The 20449-nt window shown below is 40.7% G+C and overlaps 1 protein-coding gene across 1 annotated transcript in view; it reads left to right on the top strand.

Annotated features, from left to right (window-relative positions):
• Positions 1–1214: 1214 nt before the first annotated feature.
• Positions 1215–20449, top strand: part of CPM (carboxypeptidase M) — an 88772-nt gene continuing 69537 nt past the window's right edge. Inside the window, exons 1-2 of the mRNA XM_068560041.1 lie at positions 1215–1229; positions 1533–1695. Coding sequence (XP_068416142.1) covers positions 1536–1695 — 160 coding nt within the window. The 5' untranslated portion in view covers positions 1215–1229; positions 1533–1535. The remainder of the gene's footprint in view (positions 1230–1532; positions 1696–20449) is intronic.

The raw sequence follows: 20449 nt of genomic DNA, 5'->3' as shown, positions 1-20449 counted from the left end.
TAGTATCTGTATCACAAACAAAGAAGAGGCAGGATGAAAAGTAACCTTTAAAAGTTGTATAAAAAAAAACCAATAAATTATTTAACAACAACAACAAAAAAAAGAGACAGGCAGTCACTAGAGGTTCTCAGCTCTTGAGGGCACATTCCACTCACATTCCCGGGCCTCGGAAATTTTGTTCAACCCGTCTGGGGTGGGGCCCTGGCACTACTGTTTTTAATCTGTTAAAGGGGAATGTTATCCCAAATCAGTGCTTTTCAAACGTTTTACATTCACTGGACCCGTGGCACAAATCTTCCGTTACTCTGATAGGTAATGTGTGACAGGTGTGCGCGGTCTTTGCCCGTCCCACACACCCTCTGGGTTTCGGCGAAGTCCTTGTTATCTCTAGTGCAAACACAGATCACCCTATCCTTCCAGAAAGAAGCATTTTAGGTAGAGATAACTGAAACTGGCCCTAGGCAGTGTTAGTGGCGGCAGCGTTGACTTTACAGTGATGCCTCTGCTTCCTTCCTCCATGTGGTTTCCAGATTGCCAGTCTTCAATGTAACTCTGATTTAGTCAAATCTCATACACTATAAATATTTGTCGGAAAATTGCCTGGACTCCACACGACGGCATTTAAAACTTCTACACGCACGTTCTGAAATGCCACGCGACTGCAGAGCAGGGTTGGGCCGCCTGGCGCAGCTGGGAGCGCGGCCCTGGCGACTCGGGTCGGCGCCGAAGAGCAAAGGAGCCCGCGCGGGGCTGCGGGCGCCCGGAACTCGCGGCGCCTCGTGGGGTTCCAGGTGAGCCCGGGGCGCGGCGGCCCTCACCGCCCAACTCGAGAAGCCGTCCGAGCCTTTAGCGTCTCCAAACTCGCTGCAGCTGGAGACACCTCGTGCGCCTTTGGTGGAGCGCCCCGGACCCCTTCAGCGGACGGAGCCGTGGCCGAGGTGAGCGCACTGCCGACCTGGGGCGCCGGCAAAAACTGGGGCCGCGCGAGGTAACTCGGTTTCGGGAAGCTCTCAGCCGCGCCCCAGCACAGGCCGCCGCGACCGGGGCGCTAGAAAGAGGCAGAGGAGCCCGGACCGCCCGGCTCGGCCCCGCCCCGGAGTGCTCCGCGCGGCGCCTGAGTGGGCCGGAGAGACGTCAGTCAGGCGTCGGGGGTGGGACCCTGGCCGGGCTATTAATACCGGGTCCCGCCCGGTGGCAGCCGCCGGGCTGCGGTGAGCGCCTGGGCTGGGGTGAGGAGGAGTTCGCGCGGGGTCGGGCGCAGCTGCTGCAGCTGTCGGGCGGCGGAGAGCGGCGGAGACGTGGGGAGGAGGAGAGGGTGGGAGGCTGGATGGAGGGCACCAGGGGCTGCCCGTGCTCCGGGTGCGCAAACTCCCGAAGGTGTTGCTTCCAACTTTTACCTCCTTCGGAAGCTGGGAGTGTTAGTGCCGGGAGGTCTGAGACTAGACAGCGGAGCCGAAGCGAGTAACGTGCACACTCCCCACCACCCCCTTCCTCACCTGCTCAGCTTTATTATTGTTTTTATTCATCTCTAGAACATGGACTGCGCCCGCCTCTGGCTAGGGCTGTTGCTGCCTGTGGTAGCTGCGCTGGACTTCAGCTACCACCACCAGCCAGAGATGGAACGGTTCCTGAAGAGTATTACCCAAAACTACAGTTCTATCACTCACTTGCACAGTATCGGGAAATCTGTGGAAGGTAGGGTCCGTCTCGTGTACTTTCGCAAACCCCTAGTCCTCGGTTTCATTCATTAAATATGCCTTAAGCCTCCTGTTCCTTCTCCATGAAGCGACTCAGAGGGGCTCGAGCGGATCCGTCCCTGACTTGCGTGTTGGTTGTTTCTGCTTTTGTGTGTTGTGTTGCTTTTTGTCAGGGGAGTAGTAAGACCTGAATTTTACTAAACGTCTCCGCTGTCACTCGGTGTCGAGTGCTTTGCGTTAATGGCGTTCTGTTTTGGAATCTTGCAGACATTGATTTCCTGGGATGAGTACTTTAGGTTTTAGTTTTCTACATGAACTTCTGCCGAGGAGGTCTGTTTACCCATCTCAGGTTTGTTTCCCTTTTTGATGGCTTCTTTAAACATGACTCGGACTGTTAGGATCGTGTCTTCAAGTCTCTTTTAAACTAAAATAGGGCAGTTCTGTTGGTGAGATTTCAATGTCACGTATAATTAGCCCTATGGCTTAAAGTTATGCAAAAAAGTGGCTCTGGTACTGCTTAAAAGGCTATTTTAAAAGGTATCCATTTGAATGAGACAATTGCTGGATAATAAGTGTACCATAGCAGTGATTGGTATTGCTCTTAGTATTTTCGCGTTCATTATTTAATTACTTTATTGTTTTAATTTAGAAACCATATATTAAGTATAAATATACAACTATATATTAAGCAATTCTAATTTTAGTAGATAGGAAAATTGAATCATAGTGAAATTAAGTATTTTGCCCAAGAACACTCAGATCTTGAGTGAGTTTTATAACCAGGATTGGCACTCAGATCATTCTACTTTAAGGCTTAGCCATTTTGGGACAAGGCAAATAATTTTACCAGATATTATTATTTCTCAATCTTTTATTATATTGTTACCTCCCCAAAGAGATTAGCAAATAACTTAATGTTTAAATTATAAGTTTTGTCAAGTGTATGTAATTTGGATGTCAGCTCTTTATAAGGTGTATTTCAACCCCATGTGAATTTTAGCTCTGAGTTTTTCAACCAATTTGTGAGTCTCTTAATTACCATATTCTTAAGTAATCGTTTTCCAAAAAATTAAGGCCATGGTTTTTATATTTTAAAAGTATTACATAAATTTGCTTATGTGCAATGCAACATAAAAATCCTTGGCTTATGTGTGTAATGGCATTTTTGTTTTTAAACAACATTGCTAAGGAGTTGGTGCCAGAATTACTCTATATTGCTCTATCATCCAAACTTATAGAGGTTGGATGTATGAGAAAGCGTATCTTGAATCAGCATATGTATTCAGCCTTTTGAAATCATTTTCCCCTAGGGCTAGAGAAGAGCAATTTTAAAAGATCTAAGAATACTAATTATATTAATAAAGGAAATATAGAACACAGCTAACTTGAGTTATTGTTCAGTCATTTAACCCACAAGGTGATGCCAATGTTGTTAATTTTAAGTACTAAATGATTTGGTTTTTATTTTCTTCAAGCACAAAGTGCTTGTGACTGGGGACTCTCAATGTCAACCAGCTATTTTGATCTACCCTGCGTGCTATCAGACCACGCTAATAATGAAAGGCAGCAGGCTTAATTGTTTTTACCTTGTGTGCACTATTGTGGTTAAAGGACTGAGGAATTACCATGTAAAAAATAAAATCTGACACTAGTTTAGGTCAAATATTTGTATTGAGTATGTTCTGAATAATTACTCCGATTAAGAAAAATCCCAAATCTGCTATTAGGTTCTGAGTAGTAGGTTAAACTGCACGCTAGTACCTGGAAGTCGGTTGCCAAGGATATTTGTTGGTACTCTTTTCACTTAGATGCACAGTTTTCCCTGGCCATCCTGCCCTCTGATGTAAGATAAGTTTTGCTTAGCAAACAAGATTTACCATATGTGTTATTTATTTTTCTTTGTTATTGTGAATGTGGGCAACATACCTAGAAGGGAAAGTAACATTCCTACCTCGCCAAATACATTTTTAGTTTTTGTAAATGCATATCACGTGTATTTTCATTACTGTAATCAGGGGTTCTCTTCTGCTTTTTTTCCCCCAGTTCACATTATTTCATTACGTATTTCCATGAATTGAAAGGTCTGCAGGTGTGAATTGATTGCTATATAGTATTTTATCCTTGATTATGTGAATTTCTTAGTCATTCACCTCTTTGCGGCCTCTGTTATAAACAGTGATGCTAAAAAAACCATCGATACATGTCATGATTAATGGCCTTCTATTATAATTGATTTTTTTCCAGTTTTTAATTTTGAAATGTTTGAAACCTACACAAAAGCTGAGTACATATATACACTTCACCTAGATTCAGCCACTGTAGACAGATCATATTTCAGTTGAGCGTTCTAGAGGAAATCCCACTACCTAATATCAGAGTAAAGAAAATCTTAGGTAAAACAACAGAGGCAACTAAAAAACAAAAAGAACAGACAGCTGAGTTGAGAAAAATCAGAAAATGTACAATGTTCATTGATTCATTCTTTCATTCAGTTAAGGGAGCACCTCTCCTATCCTTTTTTTTTTTTTTTTTTTGTAATTACTCCTAAGCCCCTTTGTCTAGCATGTTCCTGGCACGTATTCAGTGATTTTTTTCTGTTTGTTTAGTGGCTTGACTATTTGCTGAGGGAAAGCCATGTGAAGCAAGCAAAAAGTTGTGCCATTTGTGCCCTGCTATCAGGTAGCCCCCTTTAAAATACAAATGTATTTATTACAGATTCCCCAGCTATTCTCTCCACATCCCCCCAAATTAGTTCTAGGACCACTTTAAATGAGATTTCCTACATCTCTTTTCTAAGAATCTTGTCTTTCCTCCTGCTAAGTCTAACCTTGATCTGAATAAGGAAGGTTGCAAAGGGCAAGGGTTAGATAATAAAATCTGTTATAAAGTGCTTTCCATGTATTCGGTGTTGTAATACATTATTTCAATCTCAACAACTCAAAGTAGGCCTTATACTCATTTACAGAAAGGATCCAATGAGGCACAGAGAAGTTAATTAACTTGCTGAAGATCACACAGCTGATCAGTGTTAGAGGGAGGCTTCAAACTCAGATCCACCTTCTCTGAAGCACATCTCTTCCTCATTAAGGAAGCGGTTTGACACAGGTGTGGCTGGTCACATGAAGATTGAGGTAGTTACTGGAGGGTTTCAGAGTCAGGTTTTGGGCACATTGGATCTGAAAGTAAAGCTTCTACCAAGGATCCAACACAGTAGCCAGTAGCCACTTGTTTACTGAGCAGCTGAAATGTGACTAGACCAAATTAAGGTGTGCTAAAAGTGACTTTGAAGATTTCATACACAAAAGTAAAATAGTCCATTAATATTTTTATATTGATTCCATGTTGAAGTAATATTTTAGATATAAAGGCTAAATAAGAAATATTTTTTTAAAAACTTCACCTGTTTCTTTTTACTTTTGTTAATATGGTTGTGGTTTCTAAAACATTTTAAATTACATATATGACTTGCATTGTATTTTGATTGGGCTGTGCTGATCTAGACAGAAATTTGTTATTAGCAATTTTCTTTTTCTGAGTACAAAAGGAACTCAAGTTCATTCAGAAAATTGGGAAGATACAACAAAGCACCAAGGAGAAAATTAAAATCTCACCACCCAAAGGAAACACTTAGTAGACCTGAAAGACTATATGCCCTGTTTTGTGCCTTTCTCCCCTCCCACTGAGCCAAATATCTTGCTTGCCCCTGCAAACACGTTATTTCTAAAACCTGAGTTTTAATGCCTGCTTTGTGTTCTATCAATGGATATACTATTGTTTTTTTAACTTACACCCCACTGACAAACATTTAGTTTGTTTCTAAATTTTCCTGTTATAAAAAAAAAAAAAAAAGTGCCATAGTGGACATCTTTGTAGCTAAGACAGCAAAAGTTGTCAGAGCGCGCACAGGCTTTGGAACTACAAGGCCCAAGTTCAAATTCTAGATCCTCTATGTTGTAGCAGTGTGACACTCGGTGGTTGGAGTAATTCCTGGCACATAATAAGTACTACATAAGAGTTGCTGTTAAGGATACATTACCTGCTATTGGGGATACATTTCCAAAAAGGAAATTACCAGGTCTTAAAGCAGTTCTATGTATTTGATACATGTAACCAAATTGATTTCCAAGAGGAGTATTGATTGATAATCTCAAGAAATGTATGCTTACCTCTTCTAACTCTTATACCAGTCGTAAATCAGGCATTCCTGGTTTGAAAGATTACTGTAGTATTTGTCAAAGTGTACGAAGTTTTGGTCATACAGGATGAATACGTCCTAGAGATCTACTGCACAGCAGAGTGCTTATAATTAACAGTATTGTTTACTTTAAAATTTGCTATGAGGGTAGATGTTATGCTAAGTGTTACAGTGATGATGAAAGATTACTGTAGCATAAAGTTTTCATTGTTGTGTTCAAAGTATAAAGGAGAATTTATTTCTCCTGCGTTTTCCCCCAAGAATTCTCACCTTCACATATGCATTCAACAAATATTTATTGAATTCCTCTGCCAGGAGTCGTCATAACATCACAGATACTCAAAAATCTCGCTAGAATTGGCTTAGACTCCTGCCCCAAAGAGACATGTACTGTGCTTATGTACACAGACCTCTCATTGCCTACTCCCCTTGCCTGGGTAGATTCTGGCTGGCGATTTACCCTCTGAAAAGGACGCCTGATACAAGATTTTGCCACAGCATTCGATTTTCTGTCACCCTGTTCATTTCTCAAGTGATCGGCAAGCCGGTTTGCTTGAGATCCTGTATAAAATGCTTTCTGTGATGTAAATATTGACATATTGAGGACTAAATATCAAGACAGCCACTAAAGTCTGGGAATTTCAGCTGTAATATACATACTTGTGATTTAAAGTTACATTGGGGTAGCAAGCCTTTCCCCTTCTTCAACTTGAAATGTAAAGTCCTTTTCTGAAACACCTTAGGAACATCAGCCTTGTTTTATAACCATTAAGTTTCTTAAAGACACTGCCTTTTTTTCTTACAAGGAAATGATTTAGAGTTCCACTCTATTTGTGGTATGAGATTTTAAGAGGAAGAGACAGAATATCCAAAAAGTAACACAGATGTTACTCTGCTTCTTATATCTAGGAAGCATTTTTGTTCCAGATCTCAAATATATCCAACCACCAATACTCTAGGGGCATTTGAAAGTTAAAAAAATAATAATTGCAGCCAACATTAAGTGAATTTTACTCTTTGCCTGGCACTTTACATATACCCCTCAATCACTCTAACAACGGTCTGAAATACCATTATTATCCCCCAATGTACATGTGAAGAATTGAGATCGAATGAGTCATCCACAGTTAGTAAATGACAGAGGGGTGATTGGAACCAAAGTCTGTCTTGTGCCAAATGGTGGACCCTTGAAGCTCTTTGCTGTAGAGAAAAGTTTCTCCAGTTACCTTTTTCTCTGTTCTTGTCCCTTTTCCCCTCCCCCATACATCCTGCTCCTCCCCTTGCCCCGACTGCTGTGATTCTGCAGAAGTTGAGGAGCGTCCTCCAACATCCAAGAACAGGCCTGTGTTAAATGTATTTTATGTGTGGAGTGATAGGCTATGGAATCCTAGACCTCTTTTCAGTATTTACAGTTTCATCCAAAGCAGTGTGAATTCCATATTTTGGTGTAGACTTAATTTTTTTTCTATATACCAAAACTGTTCGGTTATGAGGCAAAAGGAGAACACTGAGATTCTGGTTTGCACACTTTCGGGACACCCACCCACCAAAATGCTGTCTCCTGAGCTGAGAACAGTGGTTCTCATTAAGAGTAGTACTGCCCCCTAGGGGGAATTTTTGGAAGTTGAGGGGAGGTTTAGGCCATAACTTTTAAGTCTTCGGAGGGGAGACCTCGCTGATGCATCCTCCTGATCTTGTTAGCAACACACAGAATAGTCGTGCCTAGTGAAAAATCATCCTCCACATTTTCTAATGTCTTCCATAGGTGCAAGACCAGCTTACAATTATCTGAGCCTAAAACCAATTCCGATTTATGTACAAACACAAAATACTTTTTCCCCACAATTTTAATATGTACCAAACTTTCCAGGAATGTACCTGTAGGTAAATTGAGGGAAAATTCAATTATATTTTTCTCTGAACTTGATTCCGAGATATTTCACGTTCTTAAAATCCTGGCATCAGTGACCACACAGCTGCATCAGTCTGCGTTTGTAATAAATGCCTTCACCGTGAATCTCAAGAATTGATATAAGCAGCTTTTTCGTATTATAAGTTGCTTTCTTTTTATGTAAAGTTTGAACATTTTATCAATCTTTCTGAAATTATGTATGCAAATATTATTTTCTGTGGATTTCATGCCAGAATGGTGAAGGAGGAGCTGCAAAATCTTGGACGTGAAAAAAGAGGCGTCAACTGATAGGGTTAGGGACTGTTGGTCTAAAACCACAGATGCAGAGAGCTGATAAGACCCACTTCAGATTTATGTAGCCAGCATCCAGAAGGTGTTTGGTTTCCGTTCTTAATCAAAACACGAGTGCCTAGAGGTAACACCGCGGTGACGAATAGTATCTAGAGTTGAGAGATAACTGCCATTCGCCCTGTTTCCTTCCTTTGGTTTGTGAATTTAGAATGCCCCTTTCTCGAAGAGTGCAAAGTCAGAAAGTAAGATAAGAAGAATCTTAAAGTAAAAAAAAAAAAAGTTTTTTATTGAAATATAATTGATTTACAATGTTGTTAGTTTCAGGTGTACAGCAGAGTGATTCAGTTATATATAGATTTCATTTGCAGATTCTTTTCCCTTAGAGTTTATTACCCAAAAAAAGGTAAAATTTTGAAGATTATATCAAATACCAACATGCACTTGGGTTAGGGGAAGAAGATTAAATCGGAACTTCCTATCTAGTGATTGAAAAGAATTGGTATTCTTCCTAGCTCCGTAGCCATTCAATGTAATATAGGGTAGTGGTTTGCTGAGAGGTTAGGAAATCCTAATTTGAGTTTGTGTGCAAATAAACAGACATAAAATAAATAAAACAGACATAAGTTGCACATTAAAAATGTTTTCTCAACCCTGTTTTACAAGGACTGCTACATGTCAGATGTTTAAAAAGTGTACATTTTCTGGTCTGTGACCCTTCATGTACTAGCTTCGTCAAAAGCTCAGCTGGAGGTTTACTCTCCTTGGCATCACAAAATGCCGCCAACTTCAAACAAGTTGCCTTCAAACTGGCTTCACAGACATATCCCGAACTTCCTCAGAGCTGAAGATAGCAGCCTTCATGGTGGGGTATAAAGGCATTAATGACAGGGTAAACCCTTCAAATATGCAAGGACTGTCGCAGAGTCTAGAAGAAGAAAGCAAACCCTCCGTTTGTATAAACAAAGAACTTTCAGTTAGTTGTTTACTCAGTTTTTAAAATTTCTCTGATAGGAATCTCTCTGAGGAAACTAGAACCACACTTAAGGAGCACAGCCAAAGTCACCTGAACTGACAGTTATCCAAATACATAACTCAGCCTCCTTTCTGACAAAGTGCACGGGTATACTGTGAATACAGTCAGGTGAAATGGAGCACAACGTCACATTTTTAGAGCAGGAATGGATGTTAGAGACCGCTTGATCATTTATTCAGTTGATTGAGGCTTGGTTCAAAATGTCACCTCCTCCTGGAAGCCTTTTTCTAGTCACGTGGGCAGAGTTAGAATCTCCTTGCGCCCCTCTTCCAGAGCATCTTCCAGGAGCTCTGTCTATGTTGTACTTGGAGGGCAAGGACCAGACTTCATTCATCTTCATATCTTAGGCCCAGTTATGTGCTGATTATATGTGACAGGCACGGTGAGGGTCACAGCTGAAGAGTTTTTCCATGTATAGTAAAGGAAACATTAATGTAAATATGCTTTTATACAGTTTTATACAGTATAGTATATAGTATGCTATTATGTATAAGTATATAGGATGTATATTTTTATATATATACTTTTATATACATTTATACAGTTACACATACTATATGTAAATTTATATATGCAACGTTATATAGTTATACATATGTTGTATGTAGTAAATACTTCAGTTTCTCAGGAAAATGAAATAGTTTTAGCAAAAACAGGTTATACTGCAAGAAAACAATGTTATGGGAAGTAGCATGATACCTTGGAGAAGTAGTATAGGAGGACCTCACTGTGACATAGCTCACGCTGGTGCGTAGGAGGGCAACAGGGTGGTTAGTGGCCTTCAGGCAGTCAAGGGCATAACTGAATCATTCACTGACACGCCTAGAGGGGTTCTGGCTCCCTCAGCCCCCAAACACTAACCAAACATGTATTAAGAGAAGAGAGAGTAAATAGAGGAGACACACACACACACAGACCCCCTCCATTAAGAAGGGGTTAAGTAAATATCCCTGGTTTTATTTGAACAGTGCAAAAATAGTTCAAGTGTCTATCTAGAGAATGTGAAAAAGCGAAAAGGACCATGTGATGAAGCCTCTCCCCTCCCCCCCACACCAGAAAAGTTAAGCAGATACTTGGAATCCCTCGATTTTAAGGGTCTTTTTTCCCCTCCATACTCAGGAATGCTTTACAGGTTTAAGATGTTCAGGTTTTGGAAATACACAGGTAGACAGACTGAAGGTTGAAAGTATTTTAACTTTAATTTTTAGTCCCTGTTAAGTATCCATTCCCTTGCCCATTGTTGGTAACTCAGTCAAGCCCATCCATTAAAATTCTTTTAAAGGGGGCTGTTCACTCTTGTGAAAGTGTGGACACATGGGGAGAACAGATCGTTTTAACATGGGGCAATTCCACAGGACTTTTCCCATTATTTTAAAATTAGATTTACTTACACCTTAGTAATCATACCAAATGCACGTGGGGTTAAATTTGAGATACAGGTTCCTCAATTAAGGAACACATTTTATTTTTTTCTATTGCTCTTAGAGACTGAGATGAATAATCTCTCTCTACTAGAGATAACCTAGAGATAAGCCTAGTGGGATTATCATTTGTTACCGGTAAGTTCCTTTCTATTTATGAAAAAACAGAAAGACAAATTGGGAAGTACCACATTCTAGCCTTATTAAACATGTAGCTGCGCCTGGGGACCTTGTGAGTTTTAATGACATATACTTCAAAATGCACAAAATGTGTCTTCAGTCTCAGCGGCACTCTAGCTTGCAGTGTAGGGGTGGGCAGAGAGTCCAGAGGCTTTGAGGTGGAAAGGATTGTGCTGTATTCCAAGAACAGAAATGAGGCCGGTGGTGCTGGGGCACAGTGAGCATGCAGAGAGTGGGACTGGGTAAAGCTGGAGAGGCGCGCAGGGGACAGTTCACAGAGTGCCTGGTATGCTAATTCAAACAGGGAGAGTTTGAATTCTGTTCTAAGAATAATGGGAAACCATTGAAGGGTTTTAATCAGAACGATGTCATCTGATGTAGGTTTGGAAAAATTATAACATTGGCTGCTGAATAGAGAAATTTTTTTTTAAAATAAATTTATTTATTTATTTATTGATTGATTTTTGGCTGTGTTGGGTCTTCGTTTCTATACGAGGGCTTTCTGCAGTTGCGGTGAGCGGGGGCCACTCTTCATCGCGGTGCGCGGGCCTCTCACTATCGCGGCCTCTCTTGTTGCGGAGCACAGGCTCCAGACGCGCAGTCTCAGTAGTTGTGGCTCACGGGCTTAGTTGCTCCGCGGCATGTGGGACCTTCCCAGACCAGGGCTCGAACCCGTGTCCCCTGCATTGGCAGGCAGATTCTCAACCACTGTACCACCAGGGAAGCCCTGAATAGAGAATTAATTAGAAAGGGGCAAGTATAGAAGCAGGGAGACTAATCCAGTTGTAATAATCCAGGCAACTGTTGATGATGGTGATTTGGATGAAGATGCTGTATTAGAAATGGAGAGAAGTGGAGGGATTAGAGATTTACTTTGGAAATAAAACCAACAATACTTCCTTAATGGATTGGAAGGGGGTGGGCAGAGATCAGGGAAAAATGAAAGATCCAGGATGACCTGTAGGTTTTCAGCTTGGACAGCTGAGCACCTGAGGTATTATTTACCAAGATAGGAAATACTAGAAGAGGACAAGTTTGGGTTGAAATCAAGACCTCTGATTTAGACCATTTTTAAAAATTTGAAATCCTTAATAGACATCCGCTCGGAATGTCCAGTAGGCAGGTGTGTAGGTGGGGTTTGGAGGAAAGTTTTGGCTGTAGAAATAAGTTTGAGAGTCATCAACATGTAGATGGCATTGAAACCTATGGGATTATAAAATAATCTAACAAGATAGTAGAGATAAAAGAGGGCCAGAATAGAGCCAGAGGATACTGTTATATTTTGAGTCTGGTAGAGATAGAAGCCAAAAAAGGAGATGGAAAAAAAAAATTCAACAAGGAAGTGGGAGAAAGATGAAGAGTGATATCACAGACATGAAGGAAGGGCAGCAGTTCAAAAAGGAGGCTGTCTCCGGGTCCCATGACCACCCACTAGTGAATTGCTGGAAGGACTTGTGACTCAACAAAGTCATGCTTGCAGCCAAGATTTACGAAGCAAAGGACACAGTGCAGGCACAGCAGAATAATGATACATGTAGGCAAAGACTAGAGAAGTCAGCATGGGCTTGCCTGTTCTCCCTCGGTGAGGATCCCACAGATGCATGTTTCTCTCCAGCTGTGCACTCAGGGAAGCCCACTCGAGTCTTGTAGGCCCAGAGTTCTTCACAGGAGCTGGTCACATCACTATTGTGACCCACAGGGTACAGATCCACACTAGGTCCCAGGTGCCCATCATGAATCTTCATGTTTACTTTAAACAACGCTTTCGGCCTGGTACACGCTGACCCTCTGCCTTGCATCATTAATTAGTGAACACTGAAGGAGTTTAGTGCTCAGAGTTTGGTTAAGAGTCATTACAACGAGTGCAGGTGTTCCAGAGATAAGCAAGAAGTGAATAAAGCAGACCAGCTGTGTTAACTCTTTCCTCACTGAGGTCGTGGTCAACCATGTTGGATGCAGTTATAAGTGAAGACTGAGAGCCGTAAAGTTAACTGACAGATCCCAAAGTAGCCTTAGTTAAATCTATTTATCTCTAGACAGATTCATTCAATTTATGCAGCAAACATGTATTGAATGCCTAGTATAGTTTGTGGCGTGTGCTGGCCACAAACTATATATAAAAATAGAGAGGTAAAGAAGTCACACGTAGTCCCTGTCCTGATGGAGCTGATGATCTGAGGGGTGAGTGGGAAGGAAGAGACATCCTAGTAAATGCAGATGAGATTCACCCTAGGGGAGTAGATGGCAGGGGACGGGAAGGACAGAAGTCAGCCAGGTGAAAGGGGGAAGTCAAGGCCATAAATAGCCTGTTCAAAGGCCTGGTGGGTTAAGGAGCATGTGGGCCTTGTGCAGCAAAAGAAGTTGAGTGTGGCTGGAGAGGAGAGCATGAGGGGACGAAAGGAGGCAAGACGGGCAGATGGTGGAAGGCCTTGCCCACCTTGTGAAAGACTTCTTGCTTCTTCCGAAGGGAGTCACATCATCCTAGGGATTCCTGACTGATAGGAAAGTGACAGATTGTTTTCTTGATTGGAAAATTCCTGATCATTTTACAATTCATTTAGCATTACCATAAAGATTCCCTTTAAGAAATAAGGTGAAACAGCCATGTCTGGAATAAGAAATCAGTGAGAAAATACAAACATGCCAGGGTGAATAAACGAGAGCACCAACAAAACGTAATAAGAAATCTGTAAAAAATAATAACAGTTCCTAAGAGCTGTCAGTGTGAAGAGTTCTGATTTAAATAGCATAATTGGATCGGATTATTCACTTAAACCTTAAAGATCACTTATCTTTATCATACAGCTTACCAGAAACATTTCAATGATGCATTGCACATAGTGTCTTTTTGCCCTCACAGAGCCCAGATCAGACAAAAAGAAATGATTTTTTTATCAGCCATTTTGGAGACAAATTCTGGTTATGCCAGACTTATACAGAAAGTGATAAATATTACTTAAATCTAGAATTCAAAGAGAAATGTCAGAGTACCTAGGAACAGACACTTAAAATTTTTTCCCACCAGTATTGAGATATAATATTGGCGTACGACATTGTGTAAGTTTTAAGTGTGTGATGTGATGATTTGATAACCCATGTATTGTAAAAGGATTACCATAAAAAGATTAGTTAACACATCCTTCTCCTCACACAATTACTATTTTGTTGTGGTGGTGGTGCAGACATTTAAGTCTAATCGTTCAGCAACTTTATATAATACCGTATTGTTATCTACAGTCACTGTGCTGTATATTAAATCCTCAGAACTTAGAGCTGGCAGTTTGTACCCCTTGATCAACATCTCCCTATTTCCCCTGCTCCCCAGTGCCTGGCAACCACCAATCCACTCTGTTTCTATGAGTTCAGCATTTTTAGATTCCACATATAAGTGAGATCATAGCTCTGTCTTAGTTCACCTAGCATAATGCCCTCATTTCCTCCATGCTGTCGCAAATGGCAGAATTTCCTTCTCTTTCACGGCTGAATAATATTCCACTGTATGTACATATCACATTTTCTTTAACCGTTCATCCATCTGCAGACATTTAGGTTGTTTCTATGTTTTGGCTATTGTGAATAATACTGCATTGAACGTGGGGATGCAGATACCTCTTGGACATACTGATTTCATTTCCTTCAGATAAATACCCAGAAGTGGGATTGCTGGATCACATGGTAGTTACGGTTTTAATTTTTTTATAGTAGCTGTACCAATTTACATTCCTGCCAACAGTGCACAAAATAGAAACAGATTACCTTCTATTTTAAAGCAATATTGGAATATTTTTATTATGAAGTACAGTTGACCCTTGAACAACATGAGCTTGAACTGCGCCGGTCCACTTACATGCAGATTTTTTTTCAATAGTAAATACAACCAAGCTACATGATCCGTGGTTAGTTGAATCCCCCACTGAGGATCTACAGATACCAAGGACCAGCTAAGTTATACACAGACTTTGACTGCTCAGAGGCTTGGCACTCCTGACCCCTCTCACTGTTTAAGGGTCAACTGTACAGCCACTTGAACTTTTCAGGCGATACGTAGCAGCACTGAGAGGGGACATAATCTTGGGCTCATTTTCTAGGTAAGCTATTGAATAGGAGCAGCGAGGATGGGAAAATGAAAGAAATGCAGCTGCTCTTTACTGAGTACCTGTCATGTGCCAGGCACCGTGCTAGGCCCTTTACAATCTTTCCTCACTTAAGCTATATGAAAACTTTAAGTTATTTATGTTCACGTTTTAGAGCTGAGAACAAAGATACTTCATATATGAAGAAATTGATGATCCAAAATTATGTCTTGGTAACTGATAAATTTGGGTTAGTAATCCAAATGTGTCTTTCAGTAATTCATTTACATATTCGTTCAACGATGTATTGCCCTCCTGTTGTCTACCAGAACCTGGGCAGGTGGATACAAAGAACCTGGACCTTTCTCTTTAGGAACTAGGGATGGGGCCTTACACCCAATCACCTTAATGGGAAAAGCACTGTAACAGGGCCATGAAAGTTCAAAGGCCTGGCCTCCAGGGTGCTTGGGAAAGTCGAGAAAGGCTTATCAGGGAAGCTGATAATTGAACAAAGCTTTGACTGTTCCCAGGCAGATAGGTGAGGGGGTAGGAATTCCCGGTAAAGTGAATGGAAAAACAGACTAGAGCTAAGGGGCAGGGTGAGATTTTGCTTCCAGCAGCAGCTGGGGCACTGAATGCTGCCCCTGTACGCAGTCAAGGATAAAGAGCTGACGGTGATTTCTAATGTGTCTTAGCATCTAGGGTATCTTAGTTTGTGCTCACTGGAAAATACAAAGTTTTAGAAGGATTTTGTCATTATGGGTTTGGTTTGGGTTTGGTTTTGGTTTTTTGTAAGCAGATTGTTCAAAGGACAGTGATAAATAGGGAAATATTTTGACTCACGTAAACTCTTCACTAAAACTGCATTCTTTGTAGCCCCCAGGGGACTATGGTTCCATAGGACATTCTGTTCTCTGTCCTTGGGAAAATATGTTTAAAGAGTAATAAAAGGGGGTATTTGACCATTAGTAATAAAGTTGTACACTTTATTAAATGCTTGTTATGTACTAACTACTTCCATGCCTTATTTTAAACCCTGCCATCAATCTGGGAATTAAGTAGTGTTATCCCTGTTTTACAGATGGGAAACTGAGGCTTGGGGAAAAGGTGACTTGCCCAAGGCAACTTAGCTGGTAAGGGGCAGAGCTGGGAACTCAAACCCAGGATTCAAAGTACCAGTTCTTCCAGTTTTCAAATGGTCTCTAGAACCTGGAGGCTTCCGTCAAGATGACTTGAGATACTTTAGTGAGTAAGGAGACAGTCAGCAGCTTGGGTTCCCCTTCTTTAAACCAGAGCAGCTTAGCTTTAACTTCTTACATTGGATCGTCACACAAGAATCTATTGGAATAAAGGTTCCATGACCCAGGGGCAGGTAACATGAAAACTACTGCACTGACTATGGAATCTTTGCAAGAATAGACTGAGGAAGTGCCATAAACAAGGCAATATGCCAGACTCTCTGGCGGGTGCTGAAGGGTATTAATTTCTGCCCTTTGGAATGTTCTTTTTTAGTGGGACATATATATGTGATGCTTTACAAAGGTTCAGAGCCCTCTGAAACTGATCAAAACAAGATTGTATCTGTTAGAAAACATTGAATATACTCTATCAAGCCAAATGCTAGGAGCTTGTATAAATAAGAGTATCTTGGCTGATCACCTATGTATTGGATTAGACAAAAGATCTCACTCTTGAGCCTTCCCACGCCTACGTCCTTGCTGTACTCCGGGCAGCCATAGTCTATCTAAATATCGCAGAATGCTCAGAAACACTCTGACCACCTCTACTGATTTGTCTGGGCCCAGGAGCTCTGTCCTGACAACTGAGATTTAGACTTATACAGACTCCATTGATGGACGAGAGCTTACTCCATTGATGGTAGAGAGCAGAATCTGGCCATCAAGAACTTTGGATTTTCCAATGAGCACAGAGTAAGATACCTTAGATGCTAAGGCTGCAGGACCCCCGCCACCCGATGGGTAGGACAGAGTGTACTCAGCATCCTTGATGTCTGGGAGGAGAAGTTGCTGGTGTAGCATAGGGATGCTTGAGCTGCCCTGACCTGCCTAAACTCCTCCTGTGCCCGGGAACCAGAAGGTTGGGTCAGACAAGTAACTGTGTCATTCCTCACCACTGGGGTCCTACTTGCTAGAGGGGGAAAGCTTTCCCCTGTATGCTAGAGATGGAGATAGAAGTGAATTAAGGGAGGAAAACAAAAGTAACCTTTTACATGGGGTAAATTAACAGAATCCCAGCTGCTAAACACTGAGGTTTGCTCCATGAGCAGTCCAAAGCCTGTTTCCTCTGAAGGACATATTATGAGCTGATGTTAAAAGCGCATGTGATCTAGTGAGAAACTGTTCAATTTTCAGGTGGAAACTCTAGGGAAATAGAGTAAGCTAATGAAACAGAATACTGTTCAATATGAGAAGGTAACTCTCCAAGCATTTGAGTTTCAAAACACCTTAGGCTCATAGGAATCACAGTGTAATCTTAGAGTGACCAATGAGAAGTTTAATAATGTCCTCGCTTATATTCATTCTTTTTATAGCTGCCTTTAAAACAAGTTCTCATTTGGCTGTCATTTAAAAAATAGGTTTTAAAATTAGGTGGTAGGGTGAAATTTGAGTGTTTTATCGAAGCAATCTTAATTTTTTACATCTTGGTAAGGAAGGGATGTTGATACCAGGTATTGAAACTGGAGAGCTATCAGAATAGGGGGAAATACCACATTTATGTCCACACCTGTAAATACACAGATATTTGCATTTAATAGTGCCTAAGAACACAGACTCTGTAGAGTACAGATTGCCTGGGTTCAAAGCCTGGTTATGCTATTCAGTAATTGTGATCTTGAATGAGTTTCTTACCCTCTGTGCCTATTTCTTCTTTTGTAACATGGAAGTAATAGTATCCATCTCATAGGATGACCAGAGGGTTAAATAAATTCATAGATGTTAAGCACTCAGGATGTGATTGGCACATAATAAATGCTACAGAAGTATAAGCTACTATTGCTGTTATATAACTTGGGATATTTGGCAACTTGGATGAATGGCACTGACACACGCTTTGGTGCTTAAAACACTTGAAGCTACCCTTTATTGAGGGCATCTTTGGTGTCAGGCACAAGAGAGGCAGTATGCGTGCTTTGTCTCATTGAACCATCACAACACCCTATAAGGTAAATACCAATTGACAGCTTTAGAGACTGACTTGTCAGCGGTTTAGTAACTTGCCTGGGGCCGCAAAACAAGTCGCTGGCACATTCAGACCAGAGCTCCTAGACTATAGGGCTTGCCTCCGGCATATCTGCGGTTTTAGGCTGACCTCATTCCCGCCAGCACACCTTGTGACCTGGCCCACACAAGTTCTAGCATCCGGGCTAGACCCTCCATTTTACAAAGCAGGGGTATTGGTCCATTGGATTAAGTGAATTGCCAGCAGTCACCCTCTAGTTAGACTGAGAAGTTCAGATTAGGAAACCAGATCTAATATTAAGGCTGTGTCTCTCTATGTAGGGTCCAATTGCTTGTGGTATGTTTGACAAAAAAGACTCAGGATAAGTTGTCAGATACCAGGTAACAGATTCCATTGGGATCTAGCATATGCATGCTCAGATACTGGGTGACAGATCATCCTTTGCTTTAACTGGTTTTTATGTACTTGACAACTTAAATGAACATAGGAAAATGAGGAGTTTTTGTTTTTCCACTTTTGCATTTGCTTTGGAAAATCCCCTATCTCTTTGAGAGGTTTAAAATCACATTAACAGTAATGTAGTAATCTTAGGAAAAAACCCACCCATATTTCTCTTTATCACTCTTTATCTCTGGCCCTCAGCAGATGAGAGCTCTCTGTCCTATAGAGAAGCACATTTGCACAAAGTATGTATGAGGATGTAGATTTACAGCATTTATTTATAATAGTAAAAATGAAAATGATACAGTCATCTAATTGATGCCATTGAACTGTACACTTAAAACGGTTAAAATGACACATTTTATGTTATATTTTATCACAGTTTTTAAAAATTAATAATGTAATATACCAAAACTATTGAATTGTACACTTTAAGTGGGTGAATTGTGAATTGTGTAGTATGTGAATTACATCTCAATAAAGCTGTCCAAGAATAACCATACATTCATCAATAGGGAATTGACTAGGTTATGCTATACCCAGTCAATGAAACATTCCACAACCTTTATAAAAGAACAAGTTAGATTTTTCTTTTGACACGGGAAGATTCCAGAATATATGTGAAGGAAAAAAATTCATATCCAAACTTTTTTCTGTGCATTTACATAGAAAACATATGCACATGTCTACAGTTTTATGGGTATTGCTTAGCTAGTATTGTTATGCAGCTTGCCTTTTTCACTTATGTGTGTTGGGGGTTGGTACCTGTAGGCATACCTCATTGTTTTAAACTGCCCCATACTAGTCATGGTTTGAGTTTACCATAGCTTATTCAGTCATTTCCATGTTGATGAGTATTTAGGTCATTTACAACTTTCAGTTTTCTCAAACAACGCTGTGATTGATACCCTCAAACAATGCTGTGATTGATACCCTCACTAATTTCCCGAGGTGTAGGCATTGCTAAGTCAAAAGGCACGTGCATTCTTGTACTTGGTAGATACTCACAAATTGCCCTTCAGTAGGATGTATATTTACACTCCCAACACCACACGAGTGTGTACATTTCCCCACATCTTAACCAACGCTGGCATTTTTTTCCAATCCAATGTGTAAAATATGTCTCCATTTAAAATTGCATTTTCATGATTGAAACTTAGAATGAGCATGTTTTCACATTTTACTTCACATTAAATAAACATCAAGGTACTGCTCTAGATGCTGGAGACAGCAGTGAACCAACACAAATTCCTGCCCCGTGGAATTTACATTCAAAGTTCACTGGCCATTTTTATTTCCTCATGCCTTTTGCCTATTTCCCTACTTGCGTGTAGGCCTTCTTAGATACTCAGGATAGTCTTTGTTATATACGTGGCAAATATTTTCACCCATTCTGTGGCTTGTCTTTAAACGTTGTTTTCAACATCTTTTGCCTTACAGAAGTTTTAAATTTCTATGAGATTATCAATCTTTTTCTTTATGCTTTTATGTTTTATGTCTCATTTTAAAAGGCCTTCTTTACCCCCAAGGTCATAAATGTATCCTATACTTTTTTCAATATTTTTATAGTTATAGTTTTTACATCTAGCACCTGAATCCATCTGGAATCTATTTTAGTGAATGGAGTGGTCTGTGGATGGATTTCACATCCTACAGTATATATTTTTAAATGCTCAAATTTTTAAAATGTATGTATGATTTTCGTAAGCAGCAAGAGTGATGACGATTTTGAAAAGATACTTAGGGAGTGGATGTCCAGAGGAGGAAAGGTAAAGTGGTGGGAAAAGAAGCCTCTGGCCTGTGGAGTGGATTTGGGTCATAATGGATCCAGATGGGGACAGAGACAGAAAGAGAGGCCCTGGCTAACCTCATGTCCTGGGAGCTACAGCAACTCAGGCAATACATGAAACATCTCAAATAAAGAAAATGTCAACTTCAGAATACAAGAATGAGAAAACAAGCCAGAATGCATCAGAGATTAGATTCTTTGGTATTTCTAGTAGTA

Source organism: Eschrichtius robustus, chromosome 13 (genome assembly GCF_028021215.1).
Source record: "Eschrichtius robustus isolate mEscRob2 chromosome 13, mEscRob2.pri, whole genome shotgun sequence".
In the NCBI taxonomy this organism is placed as follows: Eukaryota; Metazoa; Chordata; class Mammalia; order Artiodactyla; family Eschrichtiidae; genus Eschrichtius; species Eschrichtius robustus.
Note: the sequence above shows the minus strand (reverse complement) of the source record. Positions and strands in the feature narration are given on the sequence as shown.